This window comes from Symphalangus syndactylus, chromosome 19 (genome assembly GCF_028878055.3).
Source record: "Symphalangus syndactylus isolate Jambi chromosome 19, NHGRI_mSymSyn1-v2.1_pri, whole genome shotgun sequence".
In the NCBI taxonomy this organism is placed as follows: Eukaryota; Metazoa; Chordata; class Mammalia; order Primates; family Hylobatidae; genus Symphalangus; species Symphalangus syndactylus.
This window is the reverse complement of record NC_072434.2, coordinates 39,414,440-39,436,881: the sequence shown is the minus strand read 5'-3', so window position 1 is coordinate 39,436,881 and position 22,442 is coordinate 39,414,440. Positions and strand designations below refer to the sequence as shown.

The 22,442-nt window shown below is 45.3% G+C and overlaps 1 protein-coding gene across 1 annotated transcript in view; it reads right to left on the bottom strand.

The window, feature by feature from the left end:
• The window catches only part of NMNAT2 (nicotinamide nucleotide adenylyltransferase 2), a 172,854-nt gene that overhangs the window by 36,084 nt on the left and 114,328 nt on the right, over positions 1-22,442 (bottom strand). Inside the window, exons 2-4 of the mRNA XM_055233447.2 lie at positions 5,018-5,106; positions 4,101-4,168; positions 1,459-1,537 (exon numbers count right to left, since the gene is read on the bottom strand). Of these exons, the coding sequence (XP_055089422.1) occupies positions 1,459-1,537; positions 4,101-4,168; positions 5,018-5,106 (236 nt within the window). The remainder of the gene's footprint in view (positions 1-1,458; positions 1,538-4,100; positions 4,169-5,017; positions 5,107-22,442) is intronic.

The window sequence follows — 22,442 nt, the reverse complement described above, 5'->3', positions numbered from 1 at the left end:
ACAGGCCCGCAGGGACTCCCCAGGTGCCATGTAGTGTGAGAAATAAACTTGTGTGAAGTCACTGAGCTTTTAGGGATGTTTGTCACCACAGCACATCTTTGCCTATCCTGACTGATACACTCTTACGCAGTGTCTTTTATTACTGCTACTGTGGAGACCAGCACAGAGGAGCAAGTCAGTGTGGCCCCAAGTCAACCTCCTTTGAAGGCGACCAGAAGGGTCAGGATATGTGAGAAGGGTTCTGAAAGCTGAAGGGAAGGGAAATCAGTTTTCTTCAATTCCGTGGGAAAGAAAACAACAGATGGAGAACAGCCAGCTTGTCCTCTCTACCTCACTTGCCCTTGACTCCCCAGGACGGAGCTCTGAAGCTCCACATCTGTTAAAATAAAGCCTGGCTTTGCAGCTGGTGGAGTGTGGGGTGGTCAGGGGCTGCTCCCCAGGAAGAACGTGGTGACAGGCCCTCTGGCAGCAAGGACACAGATGGGACAGGGGCTCTCCCTGTAGGAGAGCAGTGCCAGGTGGACTGCTATCTGGGGCTGCAGAGGGCTCTGCTGCAGAGTCCGTGGAGGCGAGCAGAATTGACTGTTTGCTGTCTTGGTTGGTCAGGCTTCTCACCATTGGTGGCATTGCTTTTCGTCCTGTCACTGTGGAGTTGATGGGTTGGCACTGATCTGGGAAGGGTGCTTTCTGCACACTCTGGCCAGTGCTGCTGGCTGGTATGGAGCCCATTCTAACCTGGCAAACAGCCCTGAAGTCTCTGCAGCCCGGCCACAGGCCCCAGACCCCAATGGGGAATATAGAAGCTCTCGCTATCTGTGTTCACCAAACACTCACTGTATGTGCTCAGATATGTGGACTCCTCTCTGTGATCCCTTTTACCCACTAATAAAACAGGCATCAGACACCATCTGCCCGTGGGGCTCTTGTGAGGAGGAATGGGTGGGAATGGGGTGCAATGACTGGCAGGTGTGAAGTGCCTCAGCCACAGCAGCCTGTCCTAGGGTAAGGGGGCCAGTGGGGCCCCCACAGGCAGGGCAGGGGGCTTGGCTGCTTGTACCTCCCCTAAGTGCTCCTCTCTTCTCCTGCTTTTCTTGCCCAGTCTCCTCCTCTCTCACTTTCTGAAGTCCTATCACTGTGGTCTCCTTAATCCCACCTTGAACTTGCTCCTAGCTGATAAAAGCTGCCCACCATACCCAGCAGCAACACCGCAAATGGGAGGTCAAGACAGAGGGTGGAAGACAGGGAACAGCCCCTGGTGCTACTCGGGGTTCCTCATTCATTGTTCTTCACGCTGTTCACAGGCTGGTCTCTCTCGCAACGGGCAGAGAAATAAGAGACTGAAAGCAGGTCGACAGGCCAGCAGCACCCTCTCCTCTCCCTGCCTGGCTTCTGTGGGTCCAGCCCCTGCCGCCCCTGCACTCTGGTGGTTCACACATCCCCAGGCTCGGCCCAGCTCACCTTCATGAGGTCCCGGTGGTGTTCCAAAACGCTGCAGGTCGTCTGCCAGGTGTCCTGGTAGCACTCCCAAGGGTCCACCCTAACATCATCAGAAAGAAGTTTCCCTTGGTTTCTGTTCTGATATTCTTTCCTTATTGTTACCTTCCAAAAATCATAGCTCAGGAAGCATGGCAGACCTGGCCATACCACGTGCTTAGATCTTGAATCAGATAAAACCTGGGTGTGAAACACTTTTCTGAGCTTCAGTTTCCTCCTCTGTAAAATGAGAGGAGCATGGCATAGGCTTATGAGAAGAGATGCTGGTGCCAGTCTGCCTGCGTTTAATTCCAGCCTCAGCTCTTTGCAACTGTGTGGCTTTGGGAAAGTTATGTGATCTCCCAGTGCCTCACCTTCCCCATCTGTAAAATGGGAATAACAACAGTAACAAGCTTACGGTTTTGTTAGAAAGGCTTGGTAAGTTTTATGTGTACAATGCTCAGTACAGCGTCTTGCTCTTATTGTTATCTACAAAATAAACCCTCCTTTGGACCCTTGAGGATTGTGACAAGGATTAGCTGAGCCAGGCCTTTGTCAAGTGGTGGCCAAGGTTATCCTTGCCAGGCTGCAAGCCCTCGAGAATCAGTCTTGCCTGCCTCCCTCTGCAGTGAGGTGCCTTGTGGGCGTGGAGGTGAGGCATGACAGTCAGAAGGGAGGGCTCAGACCCAGCGATGGCCAGCCCCTCCGGGATACTGCTTGTGAAGTCAGCAGGGATCCAGCCCCAGAATGAGGCAGCACTGGGGCTTAATTGCCAACTTAATGATTTTGTTTTAGACAGAGTCGCGCTCTGTCACCCAGGCTGGAGTGCAGTGGCGAGACCTCGGCTCACTGCAACCTCCATCTCCTGGGTTCAAGTGATTCTCCTGCCTCAGCTCCCTGAGTAGCTGAGACTACAGGCACATGCCACCATGCTCAGTTAATTTTTGTATTTTTAGTAGAGATGGGGTTTCACCATGTTGGCCAGGCTGGTCTCAAACTCGTGACCTCAGGTGATCCACCCACCTCGGCCTCCCAAAGTGCTGGGATTACAGGCATAAGCCCCCGTGCCCTGCCTTGTCAAACATTTTCTTAGCAGTTGTGCATCCCCTTAACACCACCACCCTGCCCCTCCACCCCACCACATACACATGCCTAAAGTGCCCAGAGGTGAGATCCCACTAGCTGAAAACACTTAGAGAGTCAGCTTGCCATTTGCCCGGACCCTGGCTCCCCCTAGATCCCTAGCCAGGCCCTGTGCCCTGGGAGCGCACCTGTGCCGGAAACAAACACTTCACCTGGCTAAATGGGCTCCCAGTGTCAGGCGCCCCACCCCAGCCAACCCCTATCTCTAGAGGCAGCTTAGACTCCCTAGTGATCTCAGTTCTCAGGATTCTGATTTTCCAACTTAGAGCAGCCCAAGGAAGGTGGTAGGCACTCATGAATGAGGGAATTATTCCAGAATCTTCTAAGCACATCCAAGCAGTAACAGTCTCCTGCCCAGTGATTTCCTCACTGGACCCTTATTCAAGGTCCCCAGCATCCCCAGAAGATCGGGAGTGACAATGTTAAGAGGCCTCATTTCTAATCCTTTCTTGCCTACAGTTGTATCAATGTATCATTGCTCAAGCCCTTTGATTTCTCCGGGCCTGTTTCTCACCTGAGAAAAAGCAGCTGTCTCTCTACCTAAGCTTTGTCTTTAGGGGTATGAGAAAGTCTATAAAGGGCATGTGCTTTTCACACAAATCACTGTGCACAAATGGCAAGGATCACTGCTGAATTACTACTGTGGCTTCCCTTCACTGCTCTCATTCCCACCCACCCAGCTCTTCCTGGGCAAACTCTCTGCATTCCTCATTCTGAGGTCAGCATCTCGTCACTTCGCCCCTTTCGTGGAAACCTCTAGGTGCTGCTTATTTTTCCATAGTGGGGGAAATTACAGCACAAATGGCATGCTATTTTTTTTTAAAACATCATCTTATCATGCAAATTATAACGGTAGGAACTTTGGGGAACATCATTAGCATAATTAGTGGAAGCTTGCTTTCATTACACTGCAAGCTCAGCAGAGGGGAGTGGAGGTGCCTTCCTAGCAGCACGTCTGGCCAGAAAGGCAGTGAGCAGGAAAGCCACCCAGTGGGTGTGATTTGGTGTGGCTGCCATTAAGGGCAGGTCCGCACCTGTCTCCTGGGGCCAGTGTGGGGCCCTTAGGGAGCCTGAGTTCGGGAATGGGAAGTTGCCGAGGCGAGGGAACATTCCCTGAGAGGTAGTGAGGGTTCACGGAAGTTAGTGGGCATGAAAGTGAGAGGCATTTCTGATTTTCGGGTCATGCTTCACCCAAAACCCAGTGATATTTCTGGAAACTCCAAGAATCACGCCAGGACTCAGAGATGCCAAAGCAGATGAAACATTCAAGCTCTTTCTTTACATTTATGGGCCTCATAGTTTGGTTCAAAAATAGTTATAGGTATCCCTGGAGGTCTACTTATTGCCTCCACAAGGCTAATATCTTGCCCCTGCTTCCCCATCCTTTCAGGATCCAAATTACTGCTGGAACCCTTCTTTTTTCCCCACCCCACTCCCAGTAAGTCTCCGGGCCACTGCCTCTGGCATCTTCAGGCCAGTCCTACCTGATCCAATCGGAATTCTGGACGGCCAGCTGACACATGATGAGACGGTGCCGGCTTGACACGAGGCCCTGGGAAGCAACAGAGCAATCACTGGGAGACTCCCTCCGTTCCCCACAACATCCTTGGGATACCAGCCCAAGCCCACGCATTGTTAAAGTGCAGTCATTTTTCAGTGGTGAGAGGGAATGAGGGATGCGACCCCTTTACTTGTCCGTTTGCCACACAGGCAGATCTGGCATGGTGGTGGGGAAAGGAAACAAATAAAGAGTGCGTGGTATATACCACCCCAACAGGGCCGATAGATGAGCCTCCATTTGCGAAGCAGCCCCTGTGTGCCCTGCAGAGATGAGACTTAACTCAGCAAATGTGGCCTTGTCTTATGGCTCAGTCTGGCTGGTTAGGTGAGTTTCCCCAGAGCCCACCAAGGTGCATCTGTGGGAGAAAGGGGGAATGACGGGTAGAGCTCCTAGATTTGCCAGGACATGTGGCAGGAAGGGATGAGCAGGGAAATGAATTTTAAATCAGATTATAAGAGACATAGGCCATTTTCTCCTAAAATCCTGAGAAGACTTGCCCAGTGCGGCTCAACCCATAACCAGCTGCCAATCTGGCATCCACCATACCAAGCCACACCCAGTGGGTGTTCCTGCTTCTCTTTCAATGAGTCCTGACCGGCCTGTAAGTGGCTCTACGGTCATGGACAGCTGGTCTTTCCAGCTGCTGCTTCAACATCCATCCACTCAGGTCCGACTGTGGTCCTGAGATGGGAAGCAGGATGAACGCATGGACCTGGGCATTTTGTGTTTCCAGGAATCTTAGCAAAGACAGAGGCGGGGCAGTTTTTCTGCCAGGAACTATCAGGCCAGGGATGGGGGGACGGGGATTGAAGGAGGAGAGGGGCACAGGAAGGAACCCACCTGTTTTCCGTAGGAGTCGTGGACAGGGGAGACAATCCCGCCAATCACAATAAACCTTCCAGTTTTGTGCAGATAATCCCTGGCTCTTTCTAATTAAGAGAAGAAACCCACACATTATAAAGAGGAAAGGCATGGATTAAAGGTGATAATTGAAATCAGTATGCTCAGCTCTGTAAAGCTGAGGTTTATTTCCCATCTCTCTTGCCGTTTAAATAGAAAATGTCAACTTTCAAAGCAAACGTTGGTGATTCAAAAGGTTACAGAACCAGATTTCAGTCCCCAAAGCAAAAGGATTTAGAACTCAAGGGGATTCATCCTGTTTTGAAAGTCCTCTGTAGGAGGAGCCAGTGTAGCTCAGAAGAATTTAAAACAAGCGCCTCATTAGCAGCCCTTAGAGCTACAGATTGGAATTTACCCCTATTGTCACTTGCAGAAGTTGTAACGTGGAAGAGTAGTGTTTAAAAATAAATAAATAAAAGCCTCCTTATAATATGAAAGATGTGCTGATTGCCTCATCTAATTATTCAGAAGAGAAAAACCACCAAAACAAATTTAAAGGGCCTTGTAGATAATTACAAAGAATTAGCAATCAACCCAGAAGACCACCATCTTAGACTTGGTTGAGACGAAAAATTTGGCCAGATAAAAGCCTTTTATCCTTTGGAAGGTATGCAATATCGCTTTTTCAAATCTATCAGACAAACCCAATTTTATTTTCACAATAAATTTCGGCAAACAAGGAAGGGACTGAAAAGTCTCGTTCTATCTTACTTCCAAAACAATTCCTTTTAAGAATGTCAACAGGGGCTGGGTGTGGTGGCTCACACCTGTAATCTCAGCACTTTGGGAGGCCGAGGTGGGTGGATCACAAGGTCAGGAGTTCAAGACCAGCCTGGCCAACATGGTGAAACCCCGTTTCTACTAAAAATACAAAACTTAGCCGGGCGTGGTGGCAGGCGCCTGTAATCCCAGTTACTCGGGAGACTGAGGCAGGAGAATCGCTTGAACCCGGGCGGCAGAGGTTGCAGTGAGCTGAGATCACACCACTGCACTCCAGCCTGGGTGACAGAGGGAGACTCCATCTAAAAAAAAAAAAAAAAAAGTCAACAGGGCCTGAGCTTATTCCACTGAGGAAAAATCTGGCATGGAGTTTACAATGAAGGAATTTTTAAGTAGAAGGCGGCCTGGGAAGCAAAGCTGGCTGTGTAGTTTATAAGCAAGTTTTCAGAATTCCTTTGCTGGATTTCCTAACACTTGAAAAAAAGATCTCACCGTATTTGCTTCTTTTTCTTTCTTTGTTTTTTGAGACAAAGTCTCACCCTGTCACTTAGGCTGCAGTGCAGTGGCGTGACCTTGGCTCACTGCCACCTCCACCTCCTGGGTTCAAGCAATTCTCATGCCTCAGCCTCCCAAGTAGCTGAGATTACAGGCATGAGCCACCATGGTTGTCTAATTTTTGTATTTTTAGTAGAGACGGGTTCCACATGTTGGCCAGGCTGGCCTCAAACTCCCAGCCTCAGGTGATCTGCCTGCCTTGGCCTCCCAAAGTGCAAGGGTACAGGCATGAGCCATGGCACTTGGCTGCTTCTTTTTCTTTCAATATGAAATTTCTTAGATTAAAAAAAAAACGAATAGACTATTTTTAGCACCATTTTAGATTTACAGAATAATTGAGCAGATTGTACATAGACTTCCATATATTCAGACCCCTCCCACCTTTTTACCTCCCTTCATGCAGTTTCCCCCATTATATTAATAATTTTGCACTAGTGTGGCACACTTGTTATACTTGACAAATCAATATTAACACATTATTAACTATAGTCCATAGTTTACGTTAAGATTTACTCTGTGTTGTAGAGTTCTGTGGGTTTTGACAATTGTATCCCTCATTATAGTATCATACCCAGTATTTTCATCTCCCTAAAAATTCAGTGTTCCACCCATTCATGCCTCCTCTTTTCCCAAGCCCCTGGCAACCACGGGTCTGTTTACTATTTCTACAGATTTGACGTTTCCAAAATGCCATATGGTTGGAATCAAACAGTATGTAGCCTCTTTGGACTCGCTGTTTTCACTAAGCAGTATGCATTTAAAGTTCCTCCATGTCTTTTCGTGGCTTGATAGCTCATTTCTTTCTTTTTCTTTGAGAGGAAGTCTCGCTTTTGTCCCCTAAGCTGGAGTGCAGTGGCGCCATCTCAGCTCACTGCAAACTCCGCCTCCCGGGCTTAAGAGATTCTCCTCCCTCAGCCTCCCAAGTAGTTGGGATTACAGGCGTCTGCCACCATGCCCAGCTAATTTTTGTATTTTTAGTAGAGATGGGGTTTCACTATGTTGGCCAAACTGGTCTCAAACTCCTGACCTCAGGAGATCCGTCTGCCTCGGCCTCCCAAAGTGCTGGGATTACAGGCGTGAGCCACCGCGCCTGGCCGACAGCTCATTTCTTTTAATCACTGAATGATAGCCAATTGTCTGGAAGTACGTCAGTTTATCCATTCATCTACCAAAGAACATCTTTGATGCTTCCAGTTTTTAGTGATTATAAATAAAGCTGATATGACATTCATGTGCAGGTTTTTGTGAAGACGTAAGTTAGGGAATCTACACAAGGAGCCATATGAATCATATGGTAAGATTATGTTTAGCTTTTTAAGAAGCTGTCAAATTGTCTTCCAAAGTGGTTGTGCCATTTTATATTCCCACCAGGAATGAATGAGACTTTCTGTTGCTCCAAATTCTTATCAGCATTTGGCATTATTTGGATTTTAATAAGTGTGTCACTCTGATAAGTGTGTCACATTTGCTTCTTTTTTTTTTTTTTTGAGACGGAGTCTCGCTCTGTCGCCCAGACTGGAGTGCAGTGGCGCAATCACGGCTCACTGCAAGCTCCGCCTCCCGGGTTCACGCCATTGTCCTGCCTCAGTCTCTCCGAGTAGCTGGGACTACAGACGCCCGCCGCCCGCCACCATGCCTGGCTAATTTTTTGTATTTTTAGTAGAGTCGGGGTTTCACCGTGGTCTCGATCTCCTGACCTCGTGATCCTCCCACCTCGGCCTCCCAAAATGCTGGGATTACAAGCGTGAGCCACCGCCACTGGCCCTGCTTTTTTTTTTTTTGTCAGAGTCTAGCTCTGTCACCCAGGCTGGAGTACAGTGGCGCCATCTTGGCTCACTGCAACCTTCGCCTCCTGGGTTCAAGTGATTCTTGTGCCTCAGCCTCATAAGTAGCTGGGATTACAGACGTGCACCACCATACCCAGCTAATTTTTTAGTAGAGATGGGGTTTCACCATGTTGGTCAGGCTGGTCTCGAACTCCTGACCTCAGGTAATCTGACCACCTCAGCCTCCCAAAGTGCTGGGATTACAGGCATGAGCCACCGCACCCGGCCCCACATTTGCTTTTTAAAAGAGTTGTAGTACTTCACTTGTTTTCAGATTTTATTCTGAGGGCAAATTAAAGGCCTTGCAACAATCTATTCTGATATTTGAAGAAATTGCACAGCCTCTCCCTGTTTCTCTTGGACCTTCACACTCCAGTCCTCCTCAGGGTCATTTCTATCTGGCCCTTGGCAGTCACAGACCCTCTGCTGCAATAAGCCAGACCTTATTTACTCTCCCTGTCCTCCAAATAGTGCCTTCTCCTAACTCTTCACTTCCCGAGCACTTTATTCAAACCCAGCTCTACCTTACCCCGCATATAGCATGCCTTCCCTGCCCAACATCCTCCTGCTCTGGACTTGTTTCCCGGCCACCTCACTAATCTCACTATGCATCCAGTCCAGTCCAAGGGATCTGGAAACTGTTTCTGTAAAATGCCTTCTTTGCAAAGTTGTTATGAAGATCAAATCAAATTACGAAAGTAAAAGTGCATAGCGTTAAGTGGTTTTACTGGAAAATTCCACATAAAGAACTAAAACCAAGTCTACATAAACTCTTCTAGAAAGTAGAAAAGGAAGGAACACTCTTTTTTTTTTTTTTTTGAGGCTGAGTTTCGCTCTTGTTGCCCAGGCTGGAGCGCAATGGCGTGATCTTGGCTCACTGCAACCTCCGCCTCCTGAGTTCAAGCGATTCTCCTGCCTCAGCCTCCCGAGTAGCTGGAATTACAGGGATGTGCCACCATGCCTGGCTAATTTTGTATTTTTAGTAGAGACGAGGTTTCTCCATGTTGGTCAGGCTGGTCTAGAACTCCCGACCTCAGGTGATCTGCCCACCTCGGCCTCCTAAAGTGCTGGGATTACAGGCGTGAGTCACCATGCCCGGCCTAGGAAAGAACATTTTTCAATTTATTTTATAAAGCTAGTATTACCCTGATATCAAAACCAGGCAAAGACAGTACAAAGAAGAAACTACAGGCCAATATCCTTTATGATTGAATACTCAAAAATCCTTAACAAATGTTAGCAAATAGAATCCAGCTATATAGAGAAAGAATTATACACTGTGACTAAGTGGTGTATATTCCAGGTATAGAAGGCTGTTTTTTCAGTATTTGAAAAATCATTCAATGTAATCCACCAGCAAGCTAAAGAAAAATCTCATGATCCTATCAATTGATGCAGAAAAAGGGTTTGACAAAATTCAACATTCATTCATGACAAAAACTCTCAGTATAATAGGAATAGAAAGAAACGTCCTCGACTTGACAAAGAGCATCTGCAAAAACCTGCAACTAACATCATACTTAGTGGTGAAAAACTGAATGCTTTCTCTCTAAAATCAAGAACAAGGAAGGAAGTCTGCTCTCATTGCTGTTATTCAACCAGAAGTTCTAGTGCACACCATAAGGCAAGAAAAGGAAATAAAAGGCATATAGATAAAAAAAGGAAAATTAAAAAACCTGTCTCTATTTGTAGATGACTTGATGATCTACCTAGAAATCCCAATAAATTTACAAGGAAACTCCAGCAACTAATAAGTGAGTTCAACAAGGTCATAAGTTACAAGATCAACATAAGAAAATTAATTGTATTTCCATATGCTAGCAACAAACAAGTGGAAATCAAAATAAAAATACAAAGAAAATGTTAATCAATCCAATGAAATACTTAGGTATAAATATAATAAAACATATACAGGGTTTGTATGTTAAAAGCTACAAGATGCTGATGAAAGAAATCAAAGAAGATCTAAATAAATGTAGAGACGTATGCATTTTACATCTTAACTGAGAGCCCTTTTCAAGGATGCCTTCAACCCTTTATTCCCATATGCACTGTATCTATGTTGCCTCTGTGAACACAGGAACATATATTTGAAGTCAGTGCCACAACAAGTAGCAGAAGATGCTGACAATCCTGAATTTATTTGGGTGATCATGCTTCTATTGAGTTGGATGGCATACTCTAGTGGTTAGGAACGGCAACAACAACAAAAAGGGACACACTATGTTATGGATTGGAAGACGCAACACAGTCAAGATGCTAATTCTCCCCAAAATGATAGGAAATTTAATGTATTTCTAGTCAAAATCACAACAAGATTTTTTTAAAGTGTAAATATCAACAGAATTCTAAAATGTATATGGAAAGTTATAGGAGCTAGAATAGTTCATAGCAGCTTTATTTGTAAAAATCAAATACAAGAAAGAACCCAAATGTCCTACGATAGGTAAATGGTTAACTAAACTGTGGTACACCCATACCACGGAGTACTACTCAGCAATAAAAAGGAACAAATTGGCTGGACACCGTGGCTCATGCCTGTAATCCCAGCACTTTGGGAGGCAGAGGTGGGTGGATCACTTGAGGTCAGGAGTTAGAGACCAGCCTGGCCAACCTGGTGAAACCCCATCTATATTAAAAATACAAAAATTAGCTGGGCGTGGTGGGTGGCACACACTTGTAATCCCAGCTACTTGGGAGGCTGAGGTGGAAGGATTGCTTGAACCTGGGAGGTGGAGGTTGCAGTGAGCCAAGGTGGCGCCACTGCACTCCAGCCTGAGTGACACAGCGAGACTCTGTCTCAAAAAAATAAATAAATAAATAAAGGAACAAATTATTGATATGTGCAAGAATATGGATGGATCTTTCATTCATTATTCTGAGTGAAGAAAAGACAATCTCAAAAGTTTGCTTATTGTATGATTTTATTCATATAACATGGTCAAAAAGTTGTTTAAAAGTCTGGACATTTCGGCTCATGCCTATAATTCCAACATTTTGGGAGGCTGAGGCAGGAGGCTCTCTTGACCTAGGAGTTCATGACCAACATGGGCAACATAGTGAGACCTCTGTCTCTTAAAAAAAAAAAAAAAAGGTGTTAAAGGTGTTAAGAAGGTTAATGCTTTTCAGGGGTTAGGGATGGTGGGTCAGGGAAAGGGGTGGGTATGACTTTAAAGCTGTAGCTTGTGGGAGATCTTTGTGGTAATGGGCTAGTTCTATAGCTTACTTGTGTTGGTTCTGTAAATCTACCCTTTTGATAAGATAACATATAAACTATACATACACCTTATACCAATGTCAATGTTCTCATTTCGATATTCTACTATAGTTATAGAAAATAGAACTGTTATGGTCTGAATGTCTGTCTCTCCAAAATTCTTATGTTGAAATCTAATCTCCAACATGTTGCTATTAAGAGGTGGGGCCTTTGGGAGGTGACTAGGTCATGAGGGTGGAACCCTCGTGGATGGAATTACAGCCCTTATAAAGAGGCCTGGGGGAGCCCATTTGCCCTTCTTCCTTGGAGGACACATAGAAGGCGCCATTTAGGCTGGGCACAGTGGCTCATGACTGTCTGTAATCCCAACACTTTGGGAGGCCGAAGTGGATGTATCACGAGGTCAGGAGTTCGAGATCAGCCTGGCCAATATGGTGAAACCCCATCTCTACTAAAAATACAAAAATTAGCCGGGCGTGGTGGCACGTGCCTGTAGTCCCAGCTACTTGGGAGGCTGAGGCAGAAGAATTGCTTGAACCCAGGAGACAGAGGCTGCAGTGAGCTGAGATTGCACCACTGTACTCCAGCCTGGGTGACAGAGCCAGACTCTGAGACTCAATCTTAAAAAAAAAAAAAAAAAAAAAAGGCACCATGGCACCATTTATCAGGAACAGGCCTTCACCAGACACCACATCTGCCTGGGCCTTTATCTTGTACTTCCCAGCCTCCAGAACCGTGAGCAATAAATTTATGTTATTTATAAACTACCCAGTCTAAGGTATTTTGTTACAGCAGCCCAAATGGACTAAGTCAGTAACCGCTAGGGGAAACTGGGTGAAGAGTACATGGGATCTCTCTGTATTAATCTTGCAACTTCCTGCAAATCTATAGTTATCTCAAAAAAAAAAAAGTTTTTGAAGTGTTCGTGGTAAATTACAGAACACTGCAATTTTAAGGTGGTGATGTGCAAACCCAGGCAGTGGCAAGCAAGCTGGAGAAGTTAGATGCTTCTGAAACTTTATTTCTGTTCACACCTTTCCATCTTTGCTGCTGTCTAGATTTGAAGATTTTGGTTTGTTACATTGTGGGTTGCGTTGTCCAAAGCTGTGCTTCTTAAACTTTGATGTACGTATGAATCCTCTGGGGGTCTTTTTAGAATACAGATTCTGATTCTATGGGTCTGGGTTGGAACCTGAGATCAGACTCAAGATTGGCGTGAGATAAGTGGGGCAGGATTGTTTAAGTGCTGAGTCAGACCTCACCTTTATTTAAAATGTTGATATTTTGTTTATCATGGATTTTTTGCAGTGATTTTGATATTTTAAAATATTGTTTATTTTGATTACTGAGTTTGGGGGCACCTTCTTACATTTTCCACTAAAGGGGGCCATCTCTAACCCTAGTCCCAGGCTTGCCTGAGATTCGGCATTTCTGGCAAGCTCCCAAATGAGACCAAGGCTGCAGGTCTGCAGATTATATTTTAAATAGCAAGCGACTAAAGACAGGTGGAGCAGCCCCTGCCATGTTAGAATACCCACAAAAGAGGCTCTCCTCCCTTCCCCACTCCACCACCATCTCCAACTTGCATGACAAGGGCATTTCTGCACATTGGTAGAAAGCCAGCCCACTGGCAAAGCTGTAGCTATGGCCCTAGAATTTAATTTCATGCCAGGCTTCCCAAAATGAGGTCTATTTTTGTCCATCAGTTCTACCCCAAAGAAGGAGCCAAATTACTCTAACATTAGACATGCAAGTCAGACCCGCTCTGCATTTGGTCACCATCTTTGCTCCTGTGTTCATGGAGGAGGACTCCATGACCATTGCCACATCCTGTCCTCAGGACCCTGAGGGTCCACTGTGTCTCATGGCTCATTCCAGGCCATTTGGAACCAGGTAAATTTCCCTTCCTTATAGCCTGTGCTGGATGCTTGGATGTCCAGCCAAGGACAGATACAACATGAGTGATTTATCCATTAATAAAAATTCATGAGACACACATATCCTCCTGGCTACTCAGTGAACCTGGCTGACATGTGTAATCTACTCCTTCCTTCTAGGGAGTTAATGGAAGAAACACTGTGGTCAGAGCATCAACACTAACTCCATTTTTCCTTTTCAGCTGCAATTAGAAATGACCCCTTTTGAATTGTAGTCACAGCTGGAGCTGCCTGTATTTTCCCTGTTTGTGAATTTCCCAAAGATTGTCTGGATTTGTAAACATTCTAAATTTTAGGAAGACCGAGTGCTGGATGGTAAAGGAAGAAATCAAGCTTGGAGTGCCTCTTAGAATTCCTGCTTAGGAGTTAAGAAAAAAACTTTAAGGAATCATCCCTGTGGCCTACTAAACTGAACCTTGAGTGTTCCCTAACAAACATTTAATAAGTGCTTATTATGTTGAAGGCTCTGTCCCAGTCACTATAAGGGACATAGAGAAGTAAAAGACACACTTCCCATCTCCAAGGAGCCTAGGTTTTTGATGGGGGCCACAGCATATACTTTGCTGAAATAATAAGATACCAAAATGAACAGCAGACATTAAGTGCTATAGGACTTCATAGAGGCAGTCATGCCAGTGGGACGGGGTGGCCTAGGAAGCCTTCCTAGAACAGATTAGACCTAAGCTAGAATCCAACAGCAGAGAAGAGGAAGGTGTTATTAACTATATCTTTTTATTTTCTGTATTTTGATGTTTGACATCTGGGGACTTGCTGACCCTTGAAGGGAGGAATTATCCCTCTAGCCAATTCCTAGAGATAGCAAATAACTGGCCCTTGAGCACACTTTTCAAATGCAAACCAACCAATCCAGACCAACCACGCCCCTAACTACCTTCACTATTGGGCTCTCACACTCAGGGCCACTGTTCCCCTGCCCTAATCTCCCCAGGGCTAGGTACTAAACAACTAGGGATATCCCCTATGCCCCGGAGGCTGCTGAATTTATTTAAACTAGGCAAAGGACAGCCTGCCTCACCTGTCATTCCCAGAACTACAATCACATCTTTTGCCCTTGTTTCCCCCACTCCCTCTGCCTTCTGACTGACCCTGGAGCCTCCTTGCTGCCCCCCTATGGCTCGGTGTGCCCCGTCCTCTTGGGACCTGTGAGTATAACAACTTTCTTTTCAACAGCAGCCATCTCCTGATCTGCTGGCCTTGTCATATCTAAAAAATAGTAAAACCTCAATTTTAAAACAGAAGGAAGATACTCATTCCAGGGGGACAAAGCGAGGTGAGCAGATGAACTGAGTCAGGAATGAAGTCTACAAACTCCACTGAAGCCTCCTTTTCTTGGCTTTATTTGTTTGAAAAGCAATGATACCCTTTTCATCCATTGTCACCAAGGGTGTCTCACCCTCCCCCACACAGCCTGGAGCACCTTTGCAAAACTGAGGGGAAGAGGCTAGCTAAGAAGAAGGCAGGGAAGAATGAGGCCAAATTAGGAGGGTTTTGAGTGCCAAACCAAGGAATTAACTTACTGACCGTTTGTTGGTGATCTGCTCTGTGTTAGGCGCAGTGTTAGGCACTTGGGTCTGTATTTTCTCATGTTAAATTTCACAGCAACTCTGTAAGTTGTTAGGTGACATAATCACTATTTTCCAAATAAGGAAGCCAAGGTTCAGAGTCATTAAGCAGTTTTGCCCAAGATCACAGAGACAGGAAGTGGCTTTTGGAATTTGAAGTGGGATTTGAACACAGAATTTTCGACTCTAAGGTGAGTGCTTATTCGATTTGGTCCTTTAGTCCCAGATCCTTTCGTTCCAGTCCGGATAGTTTTGGGAAGCAGGGAGCTGGGTGATCACATTCTTCAGGGAGCATGAAACAGACAATCCTACCAGGCCCTCCCTCTTCAAGTTGTCCAGCCTAAGCCTTAAGACAGTTTTCAAGTGAGATAGTTCTACTTGAGTCTGAAGTAAGTCTGAAAGCATAGTATGGTCCACGAAGTTTGATCCATATGTGGGACCACAGGAGCCTACCATGCCATCCCTTGGAACTGTCAGCTGAGTGGGCTGAGGCTCCCAATAAATACAGGCTAGTTATGGATTTCCTCTCCACAGGAAGCAATTTTCCTTGCTCTTCCTCCAGCCAGTCAGCCATGCCTAGGCCAGCCATCTACTAACACTAGTCCTCAGACCTCTGGGCAGAGAATGTGGGTACGCCAGCACAATGCCCTCTCCCTGCCCTCATACCCTTTATTCCAATGCACTGTGGAGCCAGCATCTTCCCAGGCCTGTGTCTGTGACTCATGATGGCAGCAGGATTTCCCAGTTTACCAATACTTATGTGACTTGTGTCTTGGGTATTTAAGGTTTGAGGCTGGGTGGAAGTTTTCTAGGAAGACAAAGGAAATAGGAAGTGGTGGAAGACATTTTTGGAAAAGAGTGCAGCACATACAAAGGCATGAAGATATGAGATTTTGCAGGTAATGAAGAAAAGATCTACATGCCAGAAAGAAAGACGTAAGTAGAAGAAGGTAAGGCTGGAAAGAAAGTGGGGTAGATAGCATGATAGGAACAGGGTTTTCTTAGGAGAAACAATCGATTGCAGAAGGCACATGATGGCAGCTGGATTTCCCAAGGGGATGATGGGTTACTCACATTTGGTATATTCTTCTACCCAGACTCAGTGGCCAGTGACTGGCCAGCAGAAGGGGGGGCTGGGCTTACATGCATATAGGGATCAGGCTGACGTCCCTAAACAGACATGCACAGAGCAGCCCTGCAAACCTTGAGAAGCTCTGCTGGAGACAGAATCCTATTTTCTTGACCATCTGCACCTCCCTCCAGCTGCCCCGCCCTCATACCATGTGCTCAGGCTGTCTGAACTCACCAGAGAGTAACAAACACTTCCCAGAGCCCCTGGCAGGCCTGAATTTCCTCTAGTTCCTGGACTTCCATCTATTTGTCTGGCTTTTGCAGCCACTACTTGCATCCCTGCGCGGGCCATCAGAGAGTAACACAAAAGGGCGCAGTTGCTCCCTCATTGCTGCTGATCTTGTTTGCTCCACTACCTCTAGCTTGGGAGAATTTGAATCCCTTTGTCCTCACAACTGGGAAATGATTTATGACCCTCCCTTCCATAACTGTCACTTCTGCCAGACCATGCTGAGAGAACCTCTCATATGTCCCCGCTTGTAGGAGCCACTCCAGAAGGGTGGCCTCCGTTCAAATCCTTTCCACTGGAAAAGCTATCCGATTCCCATCCCGCATCCTTTCCAAATCAGGCTCCAGCCTTCTTGTAATTCACCCATTGTTGAAAAAGGCTTTTTTTTTTTTTTTTTTTTTTTTTGGTATTTATTTCTTCAGAAATGGAAAGCTAAATATATATGTAAAAATATGACACAAACTAAATATATATGTAAAAATATGACATGAAACCAAGGTTTCCCCTTCAGTGAAACTCAAAAACACATGAGAGAATTCTTTCAGGAACCCACAGACTATGGTACTAAATATAGCTGGGTGGGGGGTGGAGTGGGGCGGGGGATAGAGTGGAAGGTGAGGAGGAAGCAATGAAGACAGGAGGAGGACATGTGATGTAGAAGCCCACCTTGGCTCCTCATTAGGGTATCAAGTCTGTGTCGTTTGCATGGAATCGGGCTCTATTTTTAACTACACGTCTATTTTATTCTACACTTTTATTAACCTTTCTGAGTACAAGTTTACCATACAGGCATCTTAACATAGGGATAATTCGAGCTTTGAAATAGACTTTATCCAGGAGACAGCTGTTTTTCTTGGGTAAAGCAGGTGACAGAATGTTCAGCATAGATTCCTTTTTGCGAGGGTGTGGCCGTGCTGAGACTGCAGTGCGGGGATTTTTTGAAAGGTCAGAGGTTGCTTTTTCCCTAAAGAATGATATTAGAAAAACAGTTTCCTTCACAGCTTTTTTTTTTTTTTTTTTTTTTTTTTTTTTTTTTTTTTAAGAAAGAGTTTCTCTCTTGTTGCCCAGGCTGGAGTGCAGTGGCATGACCTCGGCTCACTGCAACCTCCACCTTCCAGGTTCAAGTGATTCTCTCTCCTTAGCCTTCCAAGTAGCTGGGATTACAGGCTTGCGCCACCATGCCCGGCCAATTTTTTTGTATTTTTAGTAGAGAGGGGGTTTCACCATGTTGGCCAGGCTGTTCTCAAGCTCCTGACCTCAGGTGGTCCACCTGCTTCCGCCTCCCAAAGTGCTGGGATTATAGGTGTGAGCCACCGCACCCGGCCCTTTACAGCTTTCTTATTTGTGTTTATCTTTCCTCTCTACTTCCCCTAGTAAGAATATCTTCATGGAACAGAGTTTCCTTCTAGGGAACCAGCTGTCCAGGTTTGCAGGGGACTTTCTTGGTTTTAGCACTAAAACTCCCATGTCCTGGGAGACCTTAGTCCCCGACAAACTGTGTTGGTTTGTGCTGCAGGCTGAATAATGGCTTTCCAAAAACGTTCACGCTCTAATCCCTGGAAGCTGTGAATATGTTATCTTAACATGGTAAAAGGAATCCAGAAAGCCCCTGGAAGCTAGAAAAGGCAAAAAAATTGATTTTTCCACAAAGAATGTTTTCTTCCAGAAAGAACATTCTTTGATTTTCAAACTTCTATAAGATCATAAATTTGTATTGTTTTAAGCTAATACATTTCCAATAATTTATTACAGCAGCAATAGGAAGTGAATACAGTTGGTTACCCAGCCCGTCCCTCAACCAGGATGTCCAATGAACCACTGAACCACTCATGCACTGAACCAAAGAAGCTCAATTACTGCATTGAGTGGAGAAACAAAGTCAGCTCATTGAAAATGTACCATGTGTGAGAATTTCAGGGACACAGAAAGACACAGTTTTAAATTACTTCCACTGTTATTTTGGACTTTTCTGTAAGAAATCTGAAAGTAAAGAAATGCACAATAACCTACAAGTGCCCCAAAATAAAACCTTTGTAATTCCTTAGGTTAAAATACTAACCTCCACCTAGAGGCAACAGAACATGTTTACACGTTCAGGTTTAAATCCTGCCCCAGGTGTCACTAGCTGGGTGACCTTGGGTGCCCAGCTAGTTACTCAATTGCTCTGGCTGCCAACTCTCATCTCTAAGCTGGAGGTAATAATATTAATCTGGCTCACAGTGTTGTCAGATAAATGGTATAAAGAGTTTAGCACAGCACTCGCATTCAGGGATGTTGGCCATATTTCTATTTCCTGAGGAAGTCCAACCACTCCTTGGGGAAGAAAGTAGAGGTGGACAAGGAAAACTCAAAAACTCTTCTTTGAAAAAAAAATGTGCAGCTTGCCAATGTGGGAGTTATTAAATCTAAGAAGACTTTCTTTTGACCAGCAAAGCTTGTCCCTGGCCCCAGTGAGATGTTTTTCTTGGTCTCGCTGCCCCTTTTGTCCTGCTGGCTTTTAGAGAGAGCAGATGTTCCCTTTCTGGCTTAGAAAGTCATCTCTAGAGAGTCAGGGTCTGACTACAACCAGACCCTGACATCTTCTTTCTCTCCTCTTTAAGTGAAACCAAACAAAGGGTTCTTTTTTTTTTTTTTTTTTTTTTTTTGAGATAGAATTTTGTTCTTGTTGCCCAGGCTGGAGTGCAATGGTGTGATCTCGGCTCACGGCAACCTCTGCCTCCTGGGTTCAAGTGATTCTCCTGCTTCAGCCTCCCTAGTAGCTGGAATGTATCTTTTTTTTTTTTTTTAGACAGAGTTTTGCTTCTGTTGCCCAGGCTGGAGTGCAATGGCATGATCTTGGCTCACTGCAACCTCTGTCTCCTGGGTTCAAGTGATTCTCCTGCCTCAGCTTACCAAGTAGCTGGGATTACAGGTTCCCACCACCACACCTGGCTAATTTTTATGTTTTTAATAGACACAGGGTTTCACCACATAGGCTAGGCTGGTCTTGAACTCCTGACCTCAGATGATCTGCCCACCTCGGCCTCCCAAAGTGCTGGGATTACAGGCGTGAGTCATGCATCCGGCTTAAGTTTTGTATTTTTAGTGGAGTCGGGGTTTCATCATTTTGGCCAGTCTGGTCTCGAACTTCTGACTTTAGATGATCTGCCCACCTTGGCCTCCCAGAGTGCTGGGATTATAGGTGTGAGCTACCACGCTTGGCCCAAAGTATTCTGAGTAATGTCAGAGAAGCCAAGGTTGGGGAGGGCGTGTGCTGCACTTGGGCAGATTTCGACGGACTTTAGCGCCTCAGCTGAGGTGTGTTTGGATGATGGATGGGGGAGAGCCCCATGCAGGAACGTCAGGCTGGCCTACAGTTCTCCAGGTTATTGATTGAGCTCTGCTGGCATTGGGACAGAGGAGGTTTGTGCTGCGATGGATGACCCTACTTTGAAAAGTTTCATTTGTCTTGTGAAAGTCTCAGAGCTTATAGAGGATTTTGCTGCTTTTCCCTCAACTGACCTAGAGGTATGATCCCAGCGGACAGCAACATGAAGCAATCTTAAAATGGCCTTTAGGATTCTGATGTGAAATAAGATATCACTGTGTATCACTTAAAGCAAATGTTTTTAAAATGACACTGATTAGTGCCCGTGAGGATGGGGAAGTGTACATTCTAACACGTGGTTGACGAGAGCATAAATTGATAAAGCCTTTTAGGAGGGCAATACGGCAGTCAGCATCTATCAAAATGACAGATGGGCATGAACTTGACCTGGCACTTCCACCTCCAGAAATCTATACTACAGAAAAAACTTGCACATGTGCACAGAGATGTATTCAGAAAAATAGTTCACTTCAGCATTATTCGTAATAGTAAAAAATCAAGAATAAAAAAGGAAGCTGTTAAATGTTGGTACACCCATTTGAAGGAATGTTATACAGCCATTTAAAAGAATGAAGTAGATGTATCTAATCTGACATGGGAAGATCTCCAAGAGACATCACTAGGTGGGAAAAAAAAATCAAATCACAGAACAATACCAAATGAAACTGTGAGTCTAAAGTAACAGTGATAATAAGAGTGGTGAAGAAAATAACACAGGGAAAGAAGGTAGAGATTGGGTGCTGTGGGTTGCTGGGGAGAGAAGCAAATGGCAAGCCATCAGCCACACGACAGTGAGGAGGAAAGTGCCACAGAGAGAGGGAGCAGATTTGTAGCCCCTGAGGTGGGAGAGCTGGTGGCGTGGCTGCAGCGCTGGGAAAACAGGCTGAAGTCACAGGCTTGAAGGAGCAGGTAGAAAAGGCCTAGAAAGCCCTGGGAACAAGTTTGGGATTTTATTCAAAGCCTTTGGGGGGTTTTTGTTTATTTTGAGACAGGGTCTCACTCTGTGCCCTGGCTGGAGTGCAGTGGTGTGATCACAGCTCACCGTAGCCTCAAACTCCTGGGCTCAGCCTCCCGAGTAGCAGGGACTACAGGTGCATGCCACCACACCAGGCTAATTTTTAAATTTTTTGTAGAGATAAGGTCTCAGTATATTGCCCAGGCTGGTCTCAAACTCCTGGCCTCAAATGATCTTCCCACCTTGGCCTCTCAAAGTGCTGGAATTATAGGCATGAGCCACTGTGCCCGGCCTTTGGAGGGTCTTAAGCAGCAGAGTGATCTGAGTTACATTTCAGAGATTGGCTGTTGGGTGGAAAATATATGTAGTGGAGCAAGAGCGGAGGCAGTGAGATCAATTAGGAGCCTGATTCCAGGAGTCTGAAATAAAACAGGCACAAATCCACTCATCTCTAGGCCTCATGTCACTCACTCTGAATTAGATACGATACTAGGCATGTTAATGTGTTTGATAACTATGATATTAGTTTTAAAAGTAAAAAGGCCTACATTAAGTGGAGAGTAATATTACAGTAGAATTGAATTTTGTTACAGCTCATTCATTACACAGATGGTTTTGTTATGATTGTATCCAACCTGGTCTAATCCCGTCCTAAGAATATAGCAGTTTATTCAACAACCTGGTTTTATCTCATTGGTTTATGAAATGGATGGCAGCACTGTCCCCTCAAGCCCAAGAGTAGAAAGGAGACCCCAGGAATTACGAAAACCTGTACAACATTCATACGTGAGGGTAAGGTCCCACAGCCTCATGCTCTTAAGTGGATTACACAAGTGCTTCTGCATACTTCTCTCGCTCATTTTGGTTTGGTTCATTTTTTAGCTAAAGTTGCACTGCCCCCTGGAAGATCGGACTTTCTCTTTCTCACCCTAATTAAAGGCATTGCAAACATTTTATCCTAGGTGAACCTTTTCAGTACTTTCCTGAAAATATAGGGTGGACACCTGAAGAATCACGGAAATTCGCTTGGAGCAGTCCATAGCTTTGTTCTTGGAATGTAAAAGATGAATTTGGTGACCTTTACAGAGAGGGCAGTTTTAATTAAAGAGGAAGGAGAAAGACTGCCTGGAATAGGTAAATCTGGAGAGTCAACCTGGGTGGATCTCAGATGGACTCTCCCAAACATTCTTAAAATACTGTATTTCTAATTGTTCAAAGACCTTGGCCTGGTGATCTGAATCTTAGTATCTCTAGGCCAGCTTCCTGTACTGCCCTGATCCTGGGACCGCTTTCAAAAGCTCCTTGCATGAACAGCAAGTGCAGAGTATAACATCATTCTAATGCTTTGGAACTAGCACCAGAGTAATATAGCAAACCCTGTCTTCCAGAATGCCTCTGATATAAAATCATAATTACTCCTCTTTCCTTCATGAGCCTGAGTTTGAGTCAAATGCATCCAGCCTGCTCTGGTCCCTCTCATGTCTCCAGTGATTTCCCAGGAAAACCAGGCAGACCTCTATTCCTAAAAAGGTTCTAGATCAATCATTTTCAACCAGGGTTGATCACCCCCCCAGGGCACATTTGGTGATGTCTAGAGACATTTTTGGTTGTCACAATTGTAAGAAGAAAGTGCTACTGTCATTTAGTTGGCAGAAGCCAGGGGTTTTGCTAAACATCCTATAATGCACAGGACAGCCCCACAACAAAGAATCATCTAGTCCAGTTTTTCAACCGTGCCAGGGTTGAAAATCTTGTTCTACACATAAACAAGGACCCTGTTTTAAAGGGAAACTAGAAACTCATAATGCCAACACAGGTGGAAGAATTATGGCCCCAAGGGAAGGA